At 43.6% G+C, this 24,334-nt stretch overlaps 1 protein-coding gene across 2 annotated transcripts in view; it reads right to left on the bottom strand.

Annotated features, from left to right (window-relative positions):
• Positions 1 to 18,017, bottom strand: part of CDH8 (cadherin 8) — a 155,028-nt gene extending 137,011 nt beyond the window's left edge. The window contains exons 1-3 of one of the 2 annotated variants that reach the window (XM_072934319.1): positions 17,444 to 18,014; positions 1,799 to 1,889; positions 1,444 to 1,705 (exon numbers count right to left, since the gene is read on the bottom strand). In XM_072934319.1, the coding sequence (XP_072790420.1) occupies positions 1,444 to 1,695 (252 nt within the window). In that variant the 5' untranslated portion in view covers positions 1,696 to 1,705; positions 1,799 to 1,889; positions 17,444 to 18,014. Of the gene's footprint in view, positions 1 to 1,443; positions 1,890 to 17,443 lie in introns of both variants that reach the window. The other variant, XM_072934320.1, reaches the window with a different exon arrangement.
• Between the last annotated feature and the right edge of the window lie 6,317 nt (positions 18,018 to 24,334).

Below are 24,334 nucleotides of genomic sequence, written 5' to 3'. Positions count from 1 at the left end.
ACCTACCCACTTCTATTCACCAATGACTCAAACAATTCAGGATATTATAACCACCAAAAAAAACCCCTTAAAATAGTAGAAATATTTAGACCTGGATATACCCTGAAAATCAAAATACCACGAAGTAAAAACCTAGGATTCTTCCCAGCTACTCAAAATAATTTTAAAAGCTCAACTAAAAATTCCAGAAAGAATGGGTTGAATAAAACATTTTAAGATGTGAAATATGAACATTGCTGTCTCTGTGAAACTGAAATATGTTACTAACCCCAGAGAAACAAATGAGAACAGATACCAAAATCCTGATATAAATGTAAATTGACACAGCACAAAAAGTCCCTGGATAGAAAGCTCATTACACCTTCTGACCTTGAGTCTCACCTGGAAAGTGGCTGCACTAGGGAAGATTTGGAAATGCACTTGATCTGTGCTCTCTTCAATAACTGAATAGAGCTGTTGACAGTCCCTATATTTTATATTATACTATATGCTATTCATTTATCCATGGAAATTCCAAGATTACCATGAAATTAACTCTTATCCATAGTTTGTCTAGACTTTCTTTTTAACTCAACCTCAGTAGCCAGCTAGTAAGACAATAATGCACTTGGTTGTTCAGTGGGAATTGAACTTTAGTGATAAACAATTAAGGTATTTATACCTACTCACTGCCAAACATGCATTTATGAACAGATCATTCTTTTCTAAGGATAATTCTGATGGTAATTCATCCCTGATGGATACAGATGGCTCATACAAGTGCAAGGCTGATTCACTGACTGGAGGTAACACCCTGAGCTACAGAATAAACTAATGCATGGCAACAAGCAAAGCTTCAGGGCAGCAGAAAAGCTGTGACACTGAAAAATATGATAATTTGCCCTGTGTTATCTTCCTAACTTTGACATTAAATTACAAAATCCGTGGCAATAATATTATTCCATATGTGTGCATAGACCTCCATATAAACTAGGACCTTTGTTGTACAGTCCCCACTTTCCTTTTTGGTTCTTGTTTTTTAAAACTCCTCAGAGCATAAACAATTTGATTCATCAGACTGTATGACCTATACAATGACCTATAGGTGTAACAACCTTTAGGAATGCACAAGACCATATTGCAAAGAGCTGCTTTGGTAAAATTCAGCTGACAGAGGTGAGGAGTGGTGACTAATGATACAAAAGAAAGGATGTGATCACGCTTGTGGGGCTTTTTGACAAATGAAATATGCATTTTTGGTTGGAAATAACAAGTTAGCTAACTAGGAAATCATGTCCTTACAGTCTGGTATATTTAAAGCACAAATCTATGGATATTAAGAGAACTATTTTGGAATCACAAAGCACCTCAGTCTGAAATTCCTTAGAAGAGTCTGAATGACTGAGGACCTTCTCATGTCACACATTTATACATTCAGAGAAAAAAACCCAAATCTTGTCTTACCCGGCCAACTAGGATTGGTTCAGGTCCAGAAAATTCTTCCAATACAAACATTTGATTCCAAACCCAGCCTCTCTTGGAACGGTGCAAAATTCTTTGTTCTTCATTTAGCCTTTTTAGTCCTGTACTGGATCCACTTGGTAGTACTTGAGATTGATTCATTGGAGCCATATAAATGGAAGGAAGGACAGTAATCCATAATATTATTAATGGAGTCCACGTATCCATAAGCATCTCCGTTAGTCTTTCTGGCATTGTACCACAACTAGGCAAATCACCACAGAAATGAAATTATTATTTTGCTTTCCTCCAGACTGTAGCAATCCAATTCATCACGCAGTACAGAACATTTACTTACAGCTCCTCCGTGTGTTTACAGCACAGTCAATGTAAAAATAGCTTAGATGAGAAAAGCATGATCCATTGAGTTTTCCAGTCATTAAAGATTCCTGGTGGGGGAAAGAAAAAAAGAAAGTTCAAATCAGTGACTAAAAAGCTTAGGAAAGCATTCTGAAACATCTTATTTACTTTTACATCATAAATAAGCCATGTTAGGGTCTAAATTTATTGTTCATAATATTATTGCATAGTTAAATTGTGTATTCTTTCATTACCTGAAACACTGAGAGAAGACCCAGATAAATGATTACATGCACTTAGGAAAATATTCAGGCCTAAGAATTGGACGGGGTTTGCAGCAACCTGGTCTGTGGAAGGTGTCCCTGCCAGTGGCAGGGAGATGGAAATGGAGAATCTCGAAGGTCCCTCCCAACCCAGACTGTTCTGGGATCTTGCAGTTCATCTGAGAGTCTGAAGCAGCTGCCAACCTTCTCTGCACTGTTAATGTGGTCAACTACAAACACATATTCTGTCATATAAGCAAATCAAAATAAGGTTATTGCATCCTTAGGCTTCTTTCCTCCACAAAAAAAAAAAAAAAAAAAAATCCCGAGTGTACAAGGCTCCAGCAGCCCATTGTCTGTTCAGCCATCACCTCTCTGCAGCAGCACCACTGCCCAGCAGTGCCAAATCCTCTGTGAAATCCATGATTGCCAAACCAGACCACTACCAGGGCCAAAAGAAACTCATTTATGCACATCTGCACTACAGGTGTCAGTGTCTCTCCTTCACTTTCAGAGAAAGCACACAGTCGTGTTTCATTTCAAAGACATTTTCCTAGATGGACACTTGGGAGCATTTTGTCTTTCTTTCCTTGCCCACCCTTTGATGTACTAAAAGGTCACACCACGTTTCATCTCAGAGTAAATATTCCTTGAAATGGAAAGGCAAGTTAACATAGCAGGGCTGATGCCAGAGGGATGGGCAAACCCAGAAATGCAGCCACAGATCACATGGAAAACTAGATGGGATGCAGCTCAGATAAATGGACTACATTACAGGGTTATGGCATTACCTGAAAAGAGTCTTGATACATTTTCTTTGATTCACATCCAAACAATCTCAGGAGAAACCACTATATACAAGAGAGTAGGAACACCTATTCTTAAGCTTACACTGTGTTTTAGGCTGGCTTTCTTCTACTTTAAGATTAATCACTAGTGTTGCATGTTTATGAAAATCCTGAGAGCTGAGTTGTTTGTTAGGTGGGTTTTTTTTGGGGAGGGGGGGGAGAGTAGCTGTGGTCTGTTGTTCAGCAGTTCTTTTAAAAGCAAACAATGTAGAAAGTATTTTTTTTTTAAACTTCAGTAATTGCCAAAGCAACTGTGAAATCTGTTGCATGAAAACCTGAAACTGTGAGAAACTTGTCTTGTTAGAAGGGGAGAGGAGCTGCTAGCAAAGTGAAACTCAATCTCTCAAGCAGCATGGAAGAATGGTGAGCTAATAGTGCAGTGCTTTGACAATGCATCCAGAATGAGGGGAATATCCATTACAGGAGAACATGGAGCTTTATAGGCCTCACTGCCAACTGGGGTGGAAATAACGAAATCAGAGAATACAGCAAGCTCTCGTGAGGAAGTTTTTGGGAAAATGTGAGAGAAGTGAGAGGCTTTAAATGTCTTGACATTCTCTCAATCCCAGAAAAGGAAGAGGAGCAAACAGTCTAATGATGGAATGCATCAGTCACCCTCTGAAAAGCCTCTTCAGTCCAGGGAATTAAATGGAGTTTACTGCTGCTGCTTTCTGGCACATGTTAAACAGAGATTTCCAGGGAAATGTTTGGAGGTAGAAGGTATTGAAAGAGAGAAACAGCCAAATTTCAGTCAAAGTGATTGGTTTTGCTCTAATGGGATCCTCTTTATATCTGACTGTATGAGTGAGTGCCTGTGCCTGCCAGGACACAGATTTTTCTGATTTCTTCAATGGAGAAAGAATCAAAACACAGGAGAACTAGAACCACTGTAAAATTAAGCAAGAGACATCATCTTCAACCAACATCCAGGATTAAATTCAAAATGGGGTGGCAGAAATCTGAAAACACAACTTAAGGGTCTTTTTTAGGGGTTGAACAGAGCAAGATGTAATGTACTCTTCTCTTTTTAGAGTGACTGTTTCTGGGTGAAAAAACACTTTGTATATAAACCCCAAAAACCCCTCAGAGAAAAGGACCCAAGCGGGCATGACTGACTTCCTTACACTTCCAGCACAAGTTGATATAGTTCTTCTTACCAACAGGACCAAATAATAATAAAGCACTTCCTTTCATATTCAAGAAGATTTTTGAAAACAATTCCTAATTAATCTCCACAGCCTGCCTTCTAAAAGAAATGAAATAAATGAGATAAAACAATATGATGCTCCCAGAACCATTTTGAAGAAAGAAGAGGATAGTTGGTTTTCACACTGCCACTCTCAATCCTTAGAAAGCATTAAGTTCATTTCAGTGCATCCTTCCTCGGTTCCTCCCCCAGACCTCCTGCTTGTTACTCTTCATTTACTCCAATCAACTTGAGGTCCTATCCACTCACACTGTACAGAAGATTCACTGTGATGGGCTGTCCTCATGGTAGCTGTGTATTCAGCAATATCTTAAGGCAAACGAGTCCAAAGCACATCAGAAATATCAGCAGTGCCATGAAACCCCCCCAGTGGAACAGCCCCGCGAGGAGCAGAGCTACACACGCTCAGAGCACACAAAGCTGGGAGACTCTGAGCACTGGCAGCAGAGTTGGGCAGTGCAGGAAAAAGGGGAAAAATCCAATGGGACTTTGGCACGTCCCAGTCCTGCAGAAGGATGTGACCAGTGTGGAACCACGGAGCTGGATTGTCAGAACTCAAAATGTCCCTCAGACATTTTTGGAGGTTCCAGGCCCAGGTCAGAAGCATTTGAGACCCTGGCAGGCAGCTGGAAACAGCTGTGATTTTGGGTTTGAAACATGGAATGATTTACCAACCTTGCAGGAAGAACAAGAAGTCACAAAATTTTAGATATTAGAGTAGAAATAGTCACAAAATAAAGGGAAGAATTTTTAAGTGCTGTACAGGGGGTTTTTAATCTTGTACAGGGAGGTTTTGGTTTTGTACATGGAAATCAGAAGTTTTTAAATAGAAAGATTTAGGCTTGTCCTATTCTCCCTGTTTCTTCTTCCTTACCTCCATGTTCTTAGTAATGTTAGCACTCACAAATTAGTTTAGAGTAGAAAAGCACTATTTAATATAATAATAGGCATTAGGAGAAAACTATACATATTTAATACATAATATACCATATAAAAGATAACACCAACCCTGGGCAGGGGGAAAAAGAAGAAAACAAGAGTCAAAGAAAATGTCAAAGTGTGTGTGTGCCTTTGCCTGAGCTGCTGAACAAACTGCAGCAGGTCAAGAAAAAAATCTTTTAAATAACTTGCAATAAACTACCTTAAGACCAAATAACAAAAGACTACTGAGCCTTTCTTTAAAAGCACAAGTTAAAAAAGAAATTTTTCCACCACACAGAGCCACCCCCAACCTAGAATAAGCTCCAAGACTGGATAAAGTTCGCCACAGCTCAAGCCGGACTACAGGAGCCTTGTAAGAGTTCTTTGAGAAACAGACTCTCATTCAGGCTCTATCAGTGACTCAGGGTGTACATTTTATGCAATGCATGGAGGTGGGATTGTCCCCAGATTTCTTTACCAAGCTTGGAAATTACTTTTCTGCCCCATTCCTGAGAGCAGAACACCGTGTATATGGCTGGGAGCTGATGGAAGGCATTTTAAATATGTGGCCCAGCAATTTACACATTGGCTAATAAGAAAATTGAGAAGTGCCTTGCAATCAAATTGCAATCCTCTGGGTTAGATGTGTTGGAGGGAATGACAGGGCTCTTGAAGCAGGCTAAGATAACATTAAAAGCCATATGTAAAGGTAGACTTGGAAATCAAGGAAGATCAGGTGAGATACACTAGCGTTTTCCCTTCTTCCATTATGCCACCGTCTAAAGCAGCAGTGAGTATGGAATGGCAGCAAAATTATTCCAGTGAAGCCAGAATGACTTTTTTCTAAGCAACAAAAATAAGAGAAACATGTGGCCCTTCAAGAGTGTATTTCACAGAATCATGGAAACACAGAATGGTTTGGGTTGGAAGGCACCTTAGAAATCATCCAGTGCCACCCCTGCCATGGCAGGGACACCTCCCACTGTCCCAGGCTGCTCCAGCCCCAGTGTCCAACCTGGCCTTGGGCACTGCCAGGGATCCAGGGGCAGCCACAGCTGCTCTGGGCACCTGGGCCAGGGCCTGCCCACCCTGCCAGGGAACAATTCCTCATTCCCAACATCCCATCCAGCCCTGCCCTCTTCCATTGGGAGCCATTCCCTGTGTCCTGTCCCTCCAGCCCTTGGCAATTGTCTCTCTCCATCTTCCCTGCAGCTCCTCCAGGCCCTGCAAGGCCACCCTGAGCTCAGCCCAAAGCTCCTCCTGTGCAGGTGAGCGATGCCAGCTGTGCCAGCCTTTCCTCCCAGCAGAGCTGCTCCATCCTCTGCTCCTGCTGTGCCTCCTCTGGGCTCTCTCAGCAGCTCCAGGTCCCTCCTGTGCTGGCCCAGGGCTGGAGTCAGTGCTCCACCTTCAACAAGAGTTTGCTTGTGTTGATAAAAGTATAAGTTTTGCTTTTAATCTCCACATGTTCAGATGGCCTTGGGCTGTTGCCTTAAACAAAACTTCAGTGAACTTCTGAGTGGTTTTCCTGTACACTGTCAGGTATATATGACTCCAGATCACCTCTAATCCAGCAAAGCTGTTTACAAAACAGCTTTAGTTCTCCATTCATGCCTGAGAGGAGAAAGTGATATTTAAAATATAAAGAATGTCTTTAATGTAGCAAATAGATGAAAGAAAATGTTCCACTATGTCATGGAGCAGAGATTCAAACAACTGCCTTATGTTTTCAAAAACTTAAACTGTATTCATAAATTTTGTTCTCTGTGCACATCATATAGAGAAGTACAGATAAAGCTGAGTAGTTTGTTTTGCACTCTGTGAGTTGATGGAGTTTTAGAAAAATATTATTCTGCTCACAGGAACTTGCATCTTGGAACTCTACTCATAAAACTCAGACATGTAGTGTGTAAGTCTTGTACAAGACAAGGTGATTACAAAGAGGTTTATAACCTAACAGGAGGACATAACCAGCACACAGCTTCAGCAAACACTGTCATACACACTGAGACCTGTTCTGGAGCTCAGATCTATGCAGGTCACAGCTGGGAGTTCATCCCTTGTACAGAGTTTCTAACAGGTGTGGCAGTGGGCACTTACAGAGATATAAAGCTCCTTTTGTGCATGAGTGGAGGAAAGTGCTTCTGACAGAATTTATTTCACTACAACCATTTTAAAATCATCTTGTAGCTTTAAAAGGTGACCACTGCAATTTGTTAAACAGATTAATAAACTTAATAAAAGTATTAAGGTATAAAATTCCCATTGAAAAAGAAGGAAAGTAAGATCATAAAAAGCTTTAACTTTTTTTTTCAAAGCACAGAATATTCATCTGGTCAAATAAACCCCTTTATTACAATGCCAGTGCATTGATTTACACTGTGATCTCAGTTCAAAATATTTTAGAGCCACTCTAGCATTTCTCCACACTAGAGACATGGAGGGTTGTCTTAAGAACTGCAGCAAAGTTTTTTCATTATTTTATTTGCAGTGATGATATGCAGCATCTCAATCCTTTGAACTCACTATTTCATTGTGATAGATTTTGTGAGTTACTAAACAACTGTTTTTAAGGTAAAATAAAACCCTTGGGTACTGCTTTCTTTAAATTAGTTACTCCAGAGATACAAAAGAAAAAAAAAAACTGATGATTTTTACCCAAAAGGGTGTTTTTGGTAGAATTTTCAGTATTCACTATATTTTATACATTAAATACCTAATTTCTATCTCAGATGCTGATTTAATATAAGCAAGTCCTCATTACAATACAAGAAACCTCAAATAATTGATTAGAGGCCTTTATTTAATGACTGCCTAGAGAATGCCAGCCAGTGCCATTTCTTACCTTTTTTTTTTTGTCTCCACAGGTGTGGAATATCTGTTAATTTTACAGGTTTTTTTCTTCTGCACATTGTTCTTGTTTCTTAAACTTTTTAGGTTTGTTCTTACCTCTCTAGGTATTGGCTACACTACAACTTTTGCTTCCTTGTCCCTTTTTTCAAGGACTCAGAGAAGGTTCTTTCCCACCAAAGGCAGCAAAAGGATGCAAAGCCTCCCCACAGTGGGCAGAGTGATTATCTGTGCCTCACTCATCCCTGCTTGGCAGCACAACAGAGCCTTATGTTTTCGGTCACAGAAATGAAAGGCCTTAATGCTCCAGTGCCACTTGTAGGAATTCTTCTCACTCTTTCCATAGAATCCCAGAGTGGGCTTGGTTGGAAGGGACCTTAAAGCCCACCCAGAGCCACCCCTGCCATGGCAGGGACACCTCCCACTGCCCCAGGCTGCTCCAGCCCCAGTGTCCAACCTGACCTTGGGCACTGCCAGGGATCCAGGGGCAGCCACAGCTGCTCTGGGCACCTGGGCCAGGGCCTGCCCACCCTGCCAGGGAACAATTCCTCATTCCCAACATCCCATCCAGCCCTGCCTTCTGCCACTGGGAGCCATTCCCTGTGCCCTGTCCCTCCAGCCCTTGGCAATTGTCTCTCTCCATCTTTCCTGCAGCTCCTCCAGGCCCTGCAAGGCCACCCTGAGCTCAGCCCAAAGCTCCTCCTGTGCAGGTGAGCGATGCCAGCTGTGCCAGCCTTTCCTCCCAGCAGAGCTGCTCCATCCCTCTCACAACAGAACTGTGGTTTTTAATTTGCCATTAAAGCAGAACCAACCTAAATTCTATCAGAAAAGAACTATCAAAACACCATATCCAACAAATAAGCATGTCATCCTTGCCTGCATAACTCAGCTCCATACTCATCCTGTTTCCAGTATGTATCTATTAAATTGTACCTGAACTTGATTTAAATCACCTTGGATAAGGCAGCAGGCTCATGTTTTCTTCTGCAAAGCAATGAATACTTCTTGCCATAAATAATAACGTTTATTCCTCAGAGGATTTTGCATTTGTGTAAAGATTAGTCACTTACTCACAAAACAGTCAAATTAAGAGGCAGTTCTCCCCCTAAGAGCAAGATGAAGAGAGAGTGAGGCTGTAATCAGCCACACTGCCATGGCAGTGGCTCAGATCCTGCTCACAGTGCCCACTGCAAAGTGCCACTTGCATGCCCTGGCTAGGCTCTCCTGCCTCTTATCTGCCAGCAGAACTGTGTGCAGTCACTCCCTAACCCAGTTCTGTCAAAATGATCTTGTTAACTTAAACGCCTTTAATAGTAAGGTGTTTTTAAACCAAATCATTTTGACAGAGCTGGGCTAGGCCACTGCTCATGCTATAATTCCACCAAGAGCAATTTTCATTTAAGAGGCTCTTACCCCCCCTCAGCCCCCACAACATGCAAGCTACAGATTCCCAATAATTGGTCTCCATTCCCATTCCTTCTCCACTGCACTTTTCTGTCCCTGCAGTTGTGCAATTTGCAATCAACACTGTAAAAGGGGCTAGTGAAATGTGGGTTAACAAACACAATTTGCAACAAAATCTTGTTCCAAAAAGTCTTTTCCCTCAAGACTCTAACCCAGATCATTGCAGAACTAAAGAACCCGTCAACGATAGGAAAACAACAGGAGGTTTTGAGAACTGTGCTGACAAAAAGCACATGAAGTTTCACTATGTGGTTCAGAAAGGAAATAAATAGTTGAATCAACAAAACTGAGTGGAGGAAAACTTCTGGAGAAGAGGAGAAACAGGCAATTAGGGACGGAAAACTACTTAAATAAATGTCTAATGGACTCCTGCTATCCAGTCATGGTAACCTGCCGTGGTTTTATTCATTGATGCTGGAGGTTTTAGGGACAGATGTGCTGGTCTGAGAGAAGGCTCCATCAGGAGGGAATTCCTGAGGGGCAAGCACAGCCCAGTGTCCTGAAGAGGGGCTGGACAGGCACAGAGCCAGCAGCCACACTCCGGGCCAGGCATGGCCCAGGCACTGCTGCCAACCAGAATGACCCCAGGTAGCTGCAGCAGATTGCGCTAACAGTGATTTTAAGGGACTGTTACATCACCTGGAGTTAGCTGTAACACAGAAAAGCATTAAAGCATTATCCACACATCCTTTCCCTCGGCCACGCACCTGAAATTGCACAGGGAGGGAAATGAGCTGGGAAATGTTACACGAAATCCTTGGTGCTGGCAGAGCTTCCTGCCAATCCGAGTGCAAATCCGCTGTCCGAGTTCATTTTGATGTACTACTCCTGGCAATTTACTTATGGCTGCCTGGGAAATCAAAAGCAAGTTCCTAAAGCATTATTTATTTCAGCAGCAATGGCAACAGGAACCACCCTTCTCCTGCTTTTGTCTTAGGTGTTCTACTCTACTCACACACAGCGTAATTCAGTGAGCAAAGACACATCACTTTATCTTTTTAAGCTTAGTCATACTCTGCTACTCTTTAAAGACTTCTGCACAGTTCTTTAGGTTATTAAGTGAGTTCCTGAGCTTGTGTCAAATGCTAAAGGACTGGTTTAGGCAAACTGTTAACCTCTGCATCACATGTAGCTGAGGGAATCCATGCACTGGGAAAATATGGACATGCAGCTACAGAAATGCAACAGTTTCTTCAACACTTTGAGTTCTAATAATTACTGAAGGATTTATTAATCTATCTGGAAGATTAGCATTATCAAAAAGCAGGTTACTTCTGTTTTAGGGGGTCTGTTACAGAGGCAGACAGACAAAGGTTTAGAAAAGCCTTTCTAAGACAAATTCCTCTGCCTTCTTTCTCTTACTTGGCTGCTTTACTGGGAAACATCTTTTGGTGTTCTGGAGTGGAGATGAGGCTGTTTTAGGATATAGGTCCTTATCTGTCACAGCTTCACTGAGGCTTTGGGATAGAGAGAAAATGACAACACCCATCACACTGAAATATATCTCCATTATTATTATAATAAATTATTTCTTATTTTGTACCTGCTTAACATGGTCCTTTATCATATCTACAAAGTCTTTTTTATGTGACTAGCTAAATATTTTTTTCTAATTTTTGACAAATATTTACTATCAGGTAATTCTTTCTTAAAAAAACCAATCCACAAAAGAGTATCTCGACCCAGTGATATGCCTTTTGTACAACTCCTCTTGGTATCAATAGAATTTCTTTTTTTGTTAGTCTTTGATAGTAAAATCAATATGGGGCAACTTTAAAGCTGTCAAGGCTCAGACTTTTTGTATATAAAGCTGTCAATCTTTCCAGAAGCAGCCACTACTTTATGGAACCAGAATGCTTTTAAAGAAACACACCAAGGGTGTTGTCAGAACTTTCAAACTATTTTTATTCTTTATTATTCCTTGCTTTGTGCAGTGCTCTGGACTTCCAGTGTGCTACACATGCTCAGGTACAGGACAAAGAGACAGCATGTGCTACAAAGTTTGCAGGTGAAGGTGAAATGTCCTCCCTAATGAAATAAGTGTTTAAAATATTTTAAGGTCATTTTGGTTTTGGTTGGTTGGGTGGGTTTTTTGTTTGATTGGGTTGGGGTTCTATTTTTTTTTCTTCATGACAGCTGATACTAAAGCCATAGGTATTAAAATGTCAATACAGCTATTCTAGCTCTACAGAGGAACAAAAGGAAATTGCAACCTTCCCTTTCAACTTCTTATACTTAGGCAAAAAGAAAGGTTTGGGTTTCTGGGAGTCAGACACTCCACTGATATGTGTCAGAACATCATCTCATTATGCAGGTTCAAAACGGAGAGAAAGAAAAGGCTTCCACAGTGCTCCAAAAACTTAAACAGAAGAAAACCAGTTGCATCAGCACTGTTTTCATCCTATAGCGAGAGGAAGAAGCGATCTGAAGTGATTTTTATTCGCTGCTGTTTTCCCGTGCCCGGAGCAGAAGCGCATTGCACAGAGCACCCCTGGGCCGGGGCAGCGCAGCTGGCACAGCCTCGCTCCCTCCTCGGAAGGTGAATTCCAACATCTGGCACCTCTGGCACTGCCACCAGAGAAGGGACAAAAGGCAACTTGTGCTCAACGTGCAGAGCTCATAAAAAGGCAAACAGATTGGCCTGCGACTGAGAATGAGGTGTTAACCGTGCTCTGCCTGGGGCATTGTTTATCGGGAGACTTTCAGCAGCTGGGATGTGCTTATCCTGTACTGCCTGGGAAAAAAAAATCTTTAAATATTAATGGGGGACATAAATATCTTGCTTTCTGGGCTTCTTTTTCAGCCTTTTTTAAAATACATAAATATGTACAATAGAATTTTCACATCCTTGTTTAATGAATATTGTGTATTCTCTACAGAATTAAACAAAATATAATACTTAAGGAAAAACCCATGTTTTCCTGACATGTATTCTGATTAAACGAAGATTATAAATGATGACTGGACATCACGATTTAGTGGAGCTACATAAACTCTCCAGGCATATGCATGAGCGTGTGTGTGTGTATTAACAAATTTTAAAGAAGAAAACTCTGAATATACCTGGACTTTTCTAACTGTATAAAGTATGGCTTCAGGAAACCTCAAGTCTCTGCTGAGATATGTGAAATTAGAAGTGAAGGTTTCTAATTTTGCATTACTGAATTTGATGGCACTTTTACCATCAATTTAGATGAGTTGTTTGGAAAGAATTAGGACTCTCCAATGTAAAACTTCTTCTGGAGTTGCCAAATTGAGATTCAGTGGGGTTTGACCCCCACCATTCATTTGTTTTTATCTAACTTTGGGAAACACACAAAAATAAAGGTCAGAGGCCAGAATGGACATGATCTAAACTTCGGTGACATTAAGCTTTGATACTCTGTTACTTAAAGTCAATCATAGCTGTTACATTTAATCCATAAGAGAGATTCTCATCTGAAGTGTTGCAAAATTCAATTAGAGAATTGCACTTCCTCTTGAGTGCATGAACTCCATTTGCTGTCATATTTAGGGCTTTGAAATAATAAATACGTATCAAATATATAAGTCTTATATTTTTATAAAACATAAAATATGTGCATATGATTCTGATCGTCAGTGGCTGCAAAGGAAGTGGTGTAAATGGGAGTTGTCAAACGAGGCTGAGCGTTGCTTCCCTGGAAAAAGCCACTTTGGGTGAATGTACACAAAAGCTGAAACTGTGAAGTAGGGACTGCCAAGACTGTTTTCATAATGTTTTGAACTTCCATAGCTGTTGAAAAGACACACTGAGAAACGCCTCTGTGAGCTTGGCTGGGGCTTGGGCGCCACAGGATCCGGCAGACACTTCCCATGGGAGCTTTCCCTTCTCAGATCCGGGATGGAGTGGCATTGTTCATCTCAAATCAGAGCCAGGGTGCTCATCATTCTCATGAGGAATAATTTCAAATGATATCCACAAGACACATCATGATCAACACCTTGGCAGATCAGTTCTGTGAGTGCTATCACTGCAACCTACCCATGGATAAAGGCGCTCTCATGGCTAAGGCAGGTGGAAATCAGATTTTTATAATGTCTGGCTCCAGGTAAAAGACTATCTGTTGGGAACTGAACTGGTTCACAGATAAATCTTTTCTTTTCAGCTTGCACTTGCTGCTCCAGGTAACCATCAGTACCCAGTGTATTTTGGGAACAAAATTTTATTCATGCAGTTGAAATGCCACCGAGTTGATGTAATTTACGTGGTTGACAAAATGAGAAACATGCTGGACAGATTCTAGAACAAAGGAGAGGAAAATAAATGGGTATTTGTAATCTCAAATTTGACTTTATTTTGTTCTCTGTCTGTCTATTGCTGAAATGGTTATGTTCAGAAAGCTCTGAAGTGAGCCACGTTTTCTATGGCAACAACACTAAGAAAAATGTTGAGTTTCCTTGATCTAATTTAATTCTATTGATGTGATCTTATGGTAGCAATGATGCTTAAAATGCTCCAAGCTGAAATTGCCGTAGCATTTGCCTCCCACTGAAAGAATTTAGGTTTTATTATTTTATACTCATAGATGAAAGACTCTTATGATACCACTTCAGTGTATACTACAAGCATACAATTGTATTAATAGTAGGTCAGGCTTTAATAATATTGAAATGGAAAAGGAATACTGCTGAGATATGATAGGTATGGGGGATTTATAAAAATACCTGCATGAGCAGTTGCTTTCTGTCACAAAACATGCACAATCATCACTTGGAAATACACAGCTCCAAGAAATTACAGGGCACGTTCACATCCCTGCTTGTCCATACCCTCAGAAATCAGTATTTTTCTCTCTTTAACACCCCTCAGGTTTTGGAAATCAAATTATCTGTGCGTACCAAGAGTCAAGTGGAAGGGGTCCAGGCCCCTGTTTTCAATAAACGTCCAGAAAAGTCCCAGCTAAAGTCTGTGGGAATGGTCTTCCTAAGCAAAGATTCAAAAGATGAACTGTGCAACTCTATGAGAGGAAACAGAAAGAAAAAGAGCTTCAGGGGCTAACAGACCTAAATTTATGTCCATGGCTGACTGTGAGTTCTCCCTTGAAATAGTTCTACATGCTGAAGAAGGGAGAAGGATATTTATTTCAGAGAAGACAATGACTCATATGTTAAGACTGGTGCAAATAAAGTGCCCCGGGATCGATTAAGTTGATTTGATAAAGGTGCAATGTTATTGGAAAAATCTTGAGGCTCACAAATGACAAAAATTTAAAAGAGAACAAATTTTGCAAAAAAGTGAATTTAAATCTGATTGTGGGACTACTTCCCCTTTACAACTCTTTTTTGGACCTCAGTAGCAGGAGCTGATGGGAATGACTAAATAACATTCAAAAAGCACTGAGAGACTTCATCTAAGGAGGATTCTACCTCACCTCACAGAGATGAGAACTTGGTTTATTTTTAAGGAAAGGCATAAAAGGAGTAGCTGTCATATACAGCCATACTTCTTATTAAAACCAACTGCATTTGTTAAGCAGGCATACGGAGTGGTATTGATTTTTTAATATTGAAGAAAATGTCCAAAGTTAGTTTCTTGGCTAGCAGCCTGCCCAGTTAACAAATTGCTCACCTGGATAATTTAAGAACTAATTTATATGAAATGCCTCAATCTCCAAGGGCACTGAAGGCCCTCAGCTTACAACTAAGCATGGAAATCAAAGTTCTCCACAGCCAGGATGCAAGTTTGGAAAAAGAAGGGAGTTAATAAATAGCTTAGGAGGAAGCTACCAGAAAGCTGTGCTCCTTCTGTAGGCACTGAGGGGGAACAATAAGGCTTAAAGGATGAAAATATCATGTAATAATCACTTCCCTTCCTAGGGTTCTTCTGTCACAACCATCCATACTATTAGACTGGGAGGTAACACCACAGAGAGCTTTTGGGTTCTGATGCTATCAGATTTTATGGGTGTGAAATTTGCTAATTTCACGGGTATGCCAAATACTAACTTCTTCCAGAAGATTCATCATCTTGTTTAAGACAGGTAAAATGTACACGAGAGTAATTTTCCACTCCTCTGAATCTTTTTATTATTTACTTATATATACTGAGAAGACTATTGTGAAGTCTCTTCTTGTTCACAGCAGTCTAGTATTGAACATAGAGGGGAAATATCACTCATACAAGAGCACTGCATATCTCCCTTTATCCTTGTTGCAGAGAAACTCTTGAAGAATTTCCAAAAGAGGATGAGTGAAGAGGATTCTTTATCTATAGCTTTGGTAGTTAGCAGCTCTGTTCTTTAATTGAAGCTGAAGTGAGCAGCTGCTCACTTCCCTGCCATTAGGCGCCGACACGTTACATTTGAAACAATAAACAGTTGTCGCTATTTGAGTTCTTGCCACCAGCACCTCCCAAAAAACACCTGTCCGCGATACCAGCGCCCAGCGGGCGAGCCTCTGTGCGCTCAGCTTGGCTGTGCCCAGGTGCCAGCCTGTAGAAAAGCTGTAGCAGTGTTATTCCCCCCTCCGAGAAAAGGGACGGACTCGTTTGCACGAACAGAGTGTTTGTGCCCGTCTGAAAGGGAGGAGAGCCGGGCACGGTCCGATACCTGTTGGCAGCGCCGTTCAACGCCAGCTCGGATCGAGTCCGCTCTGTTTCGGCTGCTGCGAAACGCGAACTGTGTGAACGGAGACAAATTCCAGACACGATTGAACGGCGAGGAGCCGCCAAGGAATTCCTGCCGGTGATAAGCAGTGCCACCTCCGTGGCGCAGGCAGAGCCCAGACAAGGATGAGAACTGAACCCCTCTGTGCTGGGCACCCGCAGCTGCCCCGGGCCCCGTGCCGGAGCCGCCGGCGCCTCCCGGGCCAGCCCGGCGCGGGCGCTGCCGAGCGGGGACTGCTCGGGGCTCCCGGGGACTGCTCGGGGCTCCGGGGGATGCTGCTCGGGGCTCCGGGGGATGCTGCTCGGGGCTCCCGGGGACTGCTCGGGGCTCCGGGGGATGCTGCTCGGGGCTCCGGGGGGATGCTGCTCGGGGCTCCGGGGGGATGCTGCTCGGGGCTCCGGGGGGATGCTGCTCGGGGCTCCCGGGGGATGCTGCTCGGGGCTCGGGGCTCCCGGGGGATGCTGCGGCCAGCACGGACCGGAGCCGAGCCGAGAGAAGGATGTGCTCCTCCTCGCCTTCCTCACGGAGGAGACGGAGCGTTTAGCGGCACAGCAGCTTCAGGGGGCCGCGGGCTCCTGCGTTTCTGCTGCGGGAGCCCCGGCAGCAAACCAGCGGCTGGGGCTAAGGGCCTTTCTCCCTCTCCCAAGTTTCAGCTGCGTGCATCCTCTGTTTCGTCAGCCAAAGGATGGGAAGGAAAACAACCTGTGGGACAGGGATGACTTCTGGCTAGTTATGGCTACAAATTCATCCCCATCGCAGCTTTCCAGAGCGGTATTTCTCTCAAAGTAGGAAAGGAAGCTATGAAGCCATGCCTATTTATTTACTTACTTAGGGGGTGCAAAGCTCTGCGGTGAGGGAAGGTGATAATAAATCGGGGGGATTTCCCCCCCCCCCCAAGCTTCTTCCAGCCTCCTCCTCCCTCATTTACATATCTGGCTGGTGGGTGATTTTTATTCTCAGCACGAAAACGGCAGTCTATTTCAATGCATGAATGCAGCCCTGCATCTATTCACAACACAGTGAAATAGCCCAGAGACTTATTGTACTAAATAAGAAAACAAGAAGAAGAAACGGGTTCGGCAGCCTTAGAAGCAAGCCTCTGTGATCCAAAGTCCTCCTGACTCTTCAAGGGAGGGTTGTAGAACGGAAGGGAAAATAGACCTGCCCCCCAAAAACACCAACAAACGGGAAGACAAATACAATTACCACCACTTCTTCTCCCGAGAGAATAATAATGATAATTAAAAAATACTAACAAGCATCCCACATTTTCATGATCGGCAATTTGGAAACATCCGACTTAATGAGGGACCCCAGTTCAGTCTAATACCGCACCTACGGACGAGGAAGGCGCTCGCCCAGCGCGCCTTGCACGCACACAGAGCCCAAGTCAGCCAGAAACCCACGGAGCGAGAGCCCTCTGCCAGGCAGGCAGCCACAAATTGTCTGAATAAAATGAATACTCACTCTTTCAAGGAGCAAGGGAGCCGCTCGCCCACAGCCACTTCACGCGCGGATTGAAAGGATGAGGTAAAAAAGCATCAGCCGGTCCCCGGGAACGGGCAGGGCGCTCCAGATTTTCTTCTCATGCTTTCCGAGGCTGCCGGTGCTGGCGGAGCCGCTGGTTGCTGGGCTTCCCGGCTCTCTGCGCCTGCATGCTGGCGTGCAGTTCTTAATTTCTCCCTTCGCACGAGCCAGCGGCAGCCGCCCGTCTCCAGGAAAGCAGGGATATTCCAAATAAATCCGCTAATTGCGGGCTGAGCGCGCTGCCGTGCCTGCCTGCCAAACCTAAGTGTGAAGCGATGTGGAAAAGTGAGCCGGGAGCCTCCCCTGGCAGCTCTTATTGGGCTGATCTCGGAGGCAGGTCTAGCGCTGGGAAATCGGTGGGAGCGCTTTGGGGTGGTGTTTTCCCCCTCCCTCCGCTGCCCGCCTTCCCCCCGGCAGACGCACGCACAACTTTGCGGGGCCGGCGGCGCCGCTCGCTGCCCGCGCTCCTGCCGGGCCCGGGCCGCGGCTCCGCGCCGGGGATGTCCTGCGGCCGGCCGGGAGCGCCGGAGGGAGGGACGCGGCGGGAGGGAGGGACGCGGGCAGGGAGGGAGCCGAGCGGGGCCGGGCACCGGGCGGAGCCGGGGCGGGGGCGGCGGGCCCGGAGCGGGGCCGCCGGGGCTGGGAAGTGCCCGGAGCGCCGGCGAGGAGGAGCCCCCCTCCGCCCCCCTGCCCGTCCTTCGGGAGAGGGATGCGGGCTGGATGCGGCAGCACCCGACGGGCCGCGGGCAGCCGCTCGGCTCCGTGCGACAGCGCGGCGGGCGGGCGCCCTGGGCACACGGAGGGCATCCTTTAAAAACGCTTTTCCCAGCACGCTTTTCCCGGGGAGCTGCGGGCGCTTCGAGGCTCTCCGCAGCCTCGGTGGCCTCGGGCGCAGCGGAGCTGCAGGGAGGCAGCAGCGCGCAGCGAGTCCTTGACCCCCGCCCCGTCCCCGCATCCTCTGTGTGAGCACAGCGCCGGCATCCCGCACACCGCCGGCATCCCGCACAGCGCCGGCATCCCGCACAGCGCCAATCCCGCCCAGCCCCGGCATCCCGCACAGCGCCGGCATCCCGCACAGCCCCGGCATCCCGCACAGAGCCGATCCCGCACAGCTCCGGCATCCCGCACAGCCCCGGCATCCCGCACAGCGCCGGCATCCCGCACAGCGCCGGCATCCCGCACAGAGCCAGTATCCCGCACAGCCCCGGCATCCGGCACAGCCCTGATCCCGCCCAGCCCCCGCATCCCGCACAGCGCCGGCATCCCGCACCCGCCGGCATCCCGCACAGCCCCGGCTGCCGGAGCACTGTGTGCGGGCTCCGGGACTGCAGCGCTGGGCATCGCCGCCTGCCTTGGGCTTCACGGAGCCGGAGGGGGCTCGTCCCGACCGAGGCCGACAAACAGCGGGGCCAGCAACCCGCGAGGGACCGGCCACTGCCATCCCTGCCCACCTGCCTCACCCATCGGGTTTTTCTCCTGGCCATGTTGCACAGATTATCTGTTAGCAGATTAAGTGTATCGGTTGTAATAATACATCCTAGCTCTGAATCCTCCCAGTCTGATGTTGCCAGAAGGGAAGGGGGAAGAGCACGAGGTGCAGACATGGTCAGGTGCAAGCAGGGACTCTTCCAATGGAAGCTGGTTCCACACTGAGCTGGTGCTGTTGGAGAAGTTCAATTGCACTCGATGCCATCCTTCTCCAACTCTCCGTGACAAGTACGATGGTGTGGTTGAAATGAACGTGCTGTGCGGGTCTACATTAATCAAGCAGGTTCCTTGCACAACTTTAGTTTTAAAGGGCTGGTCATCTGAAGCTCCTTCAGAGCACCTGCAAACCTCTCCACCTTAAGCAAAAGATAAGATGGCTGCTCTGTTGAAGATCTACCTAGGATTGCAGAAAGTGGCCCCTAATATTCTGCTATACAGTAAGAATACCGTATAATTTAGTTCCATGATTATTAATCTTAATTTCCATGCTGATCCTATGGCTGCATGCACATGTGTAAGACAGCACATGAGACCCTCCATATGTAGCTCTTACCTGCTCGACTTTATCTTGACTAAATGCAAGCTAGTGCAGATCACAGGTGCATTTCTGCTTGCTCAAATCCTCCTTCTGAAAAGTCTCAGACTCATGGGAATGTAGCAAAATGCACCCAGAATGTGCCATTTTTCAAGGTCAATGAAGAAACATCTAGCTATCACTTTGTTTCCCTCAGCCCAAGCGCTTACTTTCTGAGCTGTGAGCCTGGGAGGATTGCTTGGAGGAGGATGGATATGAAAATACACAATACTTGAAGCAGGCAGAGAGCCTTGAGGGAAATACAAAACACTTGGTAGTGCAATAGATAAGATCAGAAATGTGGTTTCCTTTTACCTGGGGTTCTGCTGAGGCAAAGAGTATTTTTCTCCCCCATCCTTCTACCAACTGAACACCAGCAGCGAAAATACGGATCTTGTCACAAGGAAAGTGTGAGGATGCTCAACCTGGCTTTACTCCTGGGAATTTTACTCCTGGGAACTTGGAAAAGCCAGTTTTCAGACTTCTTTTAGGTTCAGTAAGAGTGGTTGCACACCTTGTTTTAATTTCCATTAAAAACACCTAAAGGAAGCAACCAAGAATAAAAGTTGTTCCTGAAAAGAGAACCCTCATGTCCTTGCTTTAAATAGGCAGCACAGTTGTGTGTGGGAAGAAAGCTAATGGTAGAGGCTGTACCTCCAAGAGCAGCTTAAAAGTTGAGTTTTTTGTTTTGATTTCAACCTTTGACTTGTGCCATTTGTTCTACGTGACCTTTCTTGCAATTGGAAATTATCAGGGCAAAAGCTGTGCTCTTTCATCTTCAGGCTGTGGGAGAGGATGGTAAGTGTCTTGTTAAAATGGATTATGCCAGCCATGGATTCCCCTGCTGGAAAGCCTTTCAGATGATGGAGTAAATCTTGACAGGAAGAACTGTATAGATTAAAATTAACGTAAAAATAAGCTTGGAATAGCAAAGGAACATTTGCAACTTTCTGCATCCTACCAGGATGAAATGATTTAATGATATTTATCAGAGTGAGATATATATATACACACACTACTGCATTACACTGATGAATATGCTGGCTAAAAACTGATTCCTCTTAAATAAATATCATAAGGAAGATTATTCCTCTATCTTCTAAATGGCCATTTCATTTTTTAAGCAAAAAGCAGCTCTGACTCCAGTTGCAATGGGATGAAGATATTTAGTTTAATGACTGTACTGAAGAAAGAAATCTGCAAAATGCATATGATTGAATCCCACCCTGGATCAAACTGGAATGCACTTTTTCATATTAAATTTTGGGATCAGGGGGAAAAATACCAACAAAGCAGACTATTTACAAAATGTATTGGCTTGTGGTATGGGTTGCTTGTTTGTTTTGTTATTTTGGGGTTATTTTCCATCTTGGATTTGTGTTATCTTTTGGTTACTTTTTTTTTTTTTTTGGTTGGTTGGGCTTTTGTGGGGGGTTGTGATTGTTTTTTCTTTTAGGTGGGTTTTAGTTTTTTGGGGTTGTTTTTGTTTGGGTTTTTTGACTGGTTGTGACAGGAGAATTGGGGAAAAATTAACCTCATCTTGGAAGAGAACTGGAAGATTTACTTCTATATTGCTTTGCTTTTATGAGTAAGACTGATTAAAACCCCGATGTGACTTCCCATACATAGACAGGAAGTATCTGTCACCTAAAATATGTGGCATAATGGAATTCCACCATCTTTTCTCACTTTCACATTTTTGTGAAAACAGTTGTTGATTATAATTCTTTGTTCCTCAGCAGTGCAATCAACTGTTTCCTGAAGACAGAGTGTTTAGACCTTACTGCATAAAAATGTTCAGTAGGAGTGGCTTGAAATGAGCTCTTCAGGAGCATCTCAGTCACAGCACAGCCTTGCCAGGGTTACTGCTGGAGTCAGTGTTTGGGGTTATCTCATTAAAAAAAAAATGCCAAAGTCACTGCTTGAGGGGGGAGGAAAGAAACTACTGTGCTAATTCCTCCTATTCACATTTTATTCCCATCAGATCACCTACCAGTGAGATATTTCCCTCACAGCATCAGTAGCTGATTTCAGTTTTTAATACATGAAATGGGGCCTGATCCAAAATTAAATGCAATTAATGAGTCCAGAGTGAATTGCTTGATCAAGATAAATGACTTTACTGCAAGCTACTTTTGCTTACAGGGATTGCCACTAAAATGCCACTTCAAAGTAATAAGAAATTAATAACTGATTTGAAAGTTACTAAAGCAAGTTTATGGACTAGTGGCATCACCTGCCATTGTTGCATTAAAGCTTTAAACACATTAAATGCTGTTTTCTTAGACAATACTCATTCTGCATCATTGGCACCTTTTGCTCAAATTACATGAGGGATTATTCCTTAATTTAATTTTCTTTGTATGCTAAAATTGACATTCCATGAAATAAGAAGAAACAAGAAGGTTTATCTTAAGTCCAGAACATTTTTAAATAAAATATGTACTTTTATCAGCTCCCTGTGCCAGCACACAGACATAATTACCTTTCGAACATAGGTTCTTATCACTGTCTTGCAACCTTTAAAACCTGCTTGCATACAGTTATCACAAGTTGGTTATCAGGAAAAGTAATGATCTCCTGTGTTTGGGAAGTCACTGAAGACATCTGTAACTTCAAAAAAAAAAAAAAAAAAAAACCAAAAAACCCAATATATAATGCTTACAAGTGATCCTATAGATTAAAACAAGAAAAAATTATACAAGCAGCCTCTGAGATAAAGGTACAGGGTTGGGGTAGGCTTGGTTTCAATTTTTTTCCCTCTGAAAGAAATTAGTGTTTACATTTTAACAGGCAAGGCTAGAAACCCCGAGAGACTGAAGTGAGGGATTGCAAAGGAATGCCAGGTTCCTTCAGAGATCACACATGGTTAAAATTCAATATCCAACACTGGAACAGAAAGCTTGGAAAGCCCCAGTGAAGAAAGAGCAGCAGCAGCCATAAGTGACAGAAGTGATTCTCAACCACGCAAAAATCCTTGGTTTTGGGTCTGGGCCTTCTGAGAACAGCATCTAATCCAACTCCAGCCCTTTGTTACTTGAGATGTGAGGAGAAACAGATGCATTGATTTTGGAGTTACTTTTGCTTTGACTGGACAAACATATTCCAGTAGCCATTCAAATTCCTCCTCCAGCCTACGGAAAAGTCTGTTCTGTCAGACAGAAACAGAAGTTTAACCCAGCAGCCACCCTGGGCTCGTGGGCCCTTAGCACATCCTTTGCCATCCCCAAACACTTCATTTAGCACTATAAAACACAACTGGCCCTGAGCCACTTCCACTCTCCAGAGGTTATAAAAGATAACTCCCCCAACTACTAATTTGTGTACCTTTTGCACCAGTGATATTAGGGAGTGCATAAAAATAACAATGCATTATCAGGTTTTATTATTCCTCGGGCACTGTTTGCAATTTTGACTAGTTGCTGTCAGGTTGGCTGTTAGAAAAACAATTATTCCTTTAGTACATCAAACACTAGGAGAAAGACAAAAGGAAATTATATCCAGCAAGGCATCCCACCGTTTTTTGGGGTTTTTTTTGTACATTAGTGCAAGTTGTACAGGATGCAATTTGGGAAGTTAATCTTTCACTGTGGGTTTTCACTCTGCCTTGTGAGTGCCAGGAGCTGGCTCAGTCACAGGAGCTGTGCAAATATTATTTGCTCTACCTCAAGTGCCCTCTAGTGTGCAGTAATTAAGCAGGTTAAAATAAGTTTTTTTCTTCTTTTTTTCCTAACAGCTACTCTCTTAAATCCCAAAGTAATATGTAACACTGCTTTTCTTCGAGAGGAAAGAGAAATTCAATGTTCACTGCATTAATTGTGTGGCTATAAATGAATTATCTCCTCCATGCAAAATCCAATCACTCCTGTTGCTGTCAGATTTTTATTCTCAGAGGTATAAGTTAAATAAAGGCCAATAATTCTTTTGGGCATTTTGCAAATGTGAAAGTACAAACGGTTTTAGTGTTATCAGAATGAAAACCAGTTTTCTCTCTGCAAAAGGAAATTCATCCACAAAACATGACCCTAGAACAAGATTAACAACAAACCCCCTAATTATGCATCGAGGGTCTTTTAAAAGTACTTTTTGTCTGCAGTTTAGAAAACAGGCAAGTCTATATGAATATAAATAAAATAATGAGTAGGGGACACAGATAACAAGTTCTGTGAGTTCTCATCTGTCTTGTAATGTTGATGTTCTCCCTCAAAATTCTGACATCAGCTGGCTGGACAAATCCAGCTGTGTCTGTCAGCGAGAGCAGGTTCTGTGCAGCAGCTGCCTGACACCAAAGAACAGTGAGAGGAGAAGCGAGACCTGGGGAGGTAAAAGTGTGGAGAGGTAAAATTACCAGCTGCAGCTCCAAGAGCAAAGAATGAAAAATTATGAGGAAGCAAGAGGGAATTTAACTTATAAATAAGTTTTTATAAAAACTTTAGATAAGTTTAACTTATTTAAGCTTATTTCTAAGGGCTCCTCTGCATTTAAAAAGCAGACTTAACACTTGAGTTCCCCACATAACTTTCTCCACTGCACAAATGAGTTCATTTTGGGGGGAACCATTGAAGAGTTTTTTCCCCATTCCTCATTTCACTGTGCTCTGACCTCAAGTATTCAGTTTCAGGCAGGATTTACCATAAAATTCCAAGACAACAGCAAGCCTAAGCATATTCCAAACAAAGCAGATTTTTAATGGACTTCTGAAAGCTGAGGTAAGAGGGATGGGTGGATCCCAGGAGAGATGAAATGGTTGCCTATAATAGGGATATGCT

Source organism: Taeniopygia guttata, chromosome 11 (assembly GCF_048771995.1).
Source record: "Taeniopygia guttata chromosome 11, bTaeGut7.mat, whole genome shotgun sequence".
In the NCBI taxonomy this organism is placed as follows: domain Eukaryota; kingdom Metazoa; phylum Chordata; class Aves; order Passeriformes; family Estrildidae; genus Taeniopygia; species Taeniopygia guttata.
The sequence above is the reverse complement of the archived record's forward strand: the minus strand, read 5'-3'. Positions and strand labels throughout refer to the sequence as shown.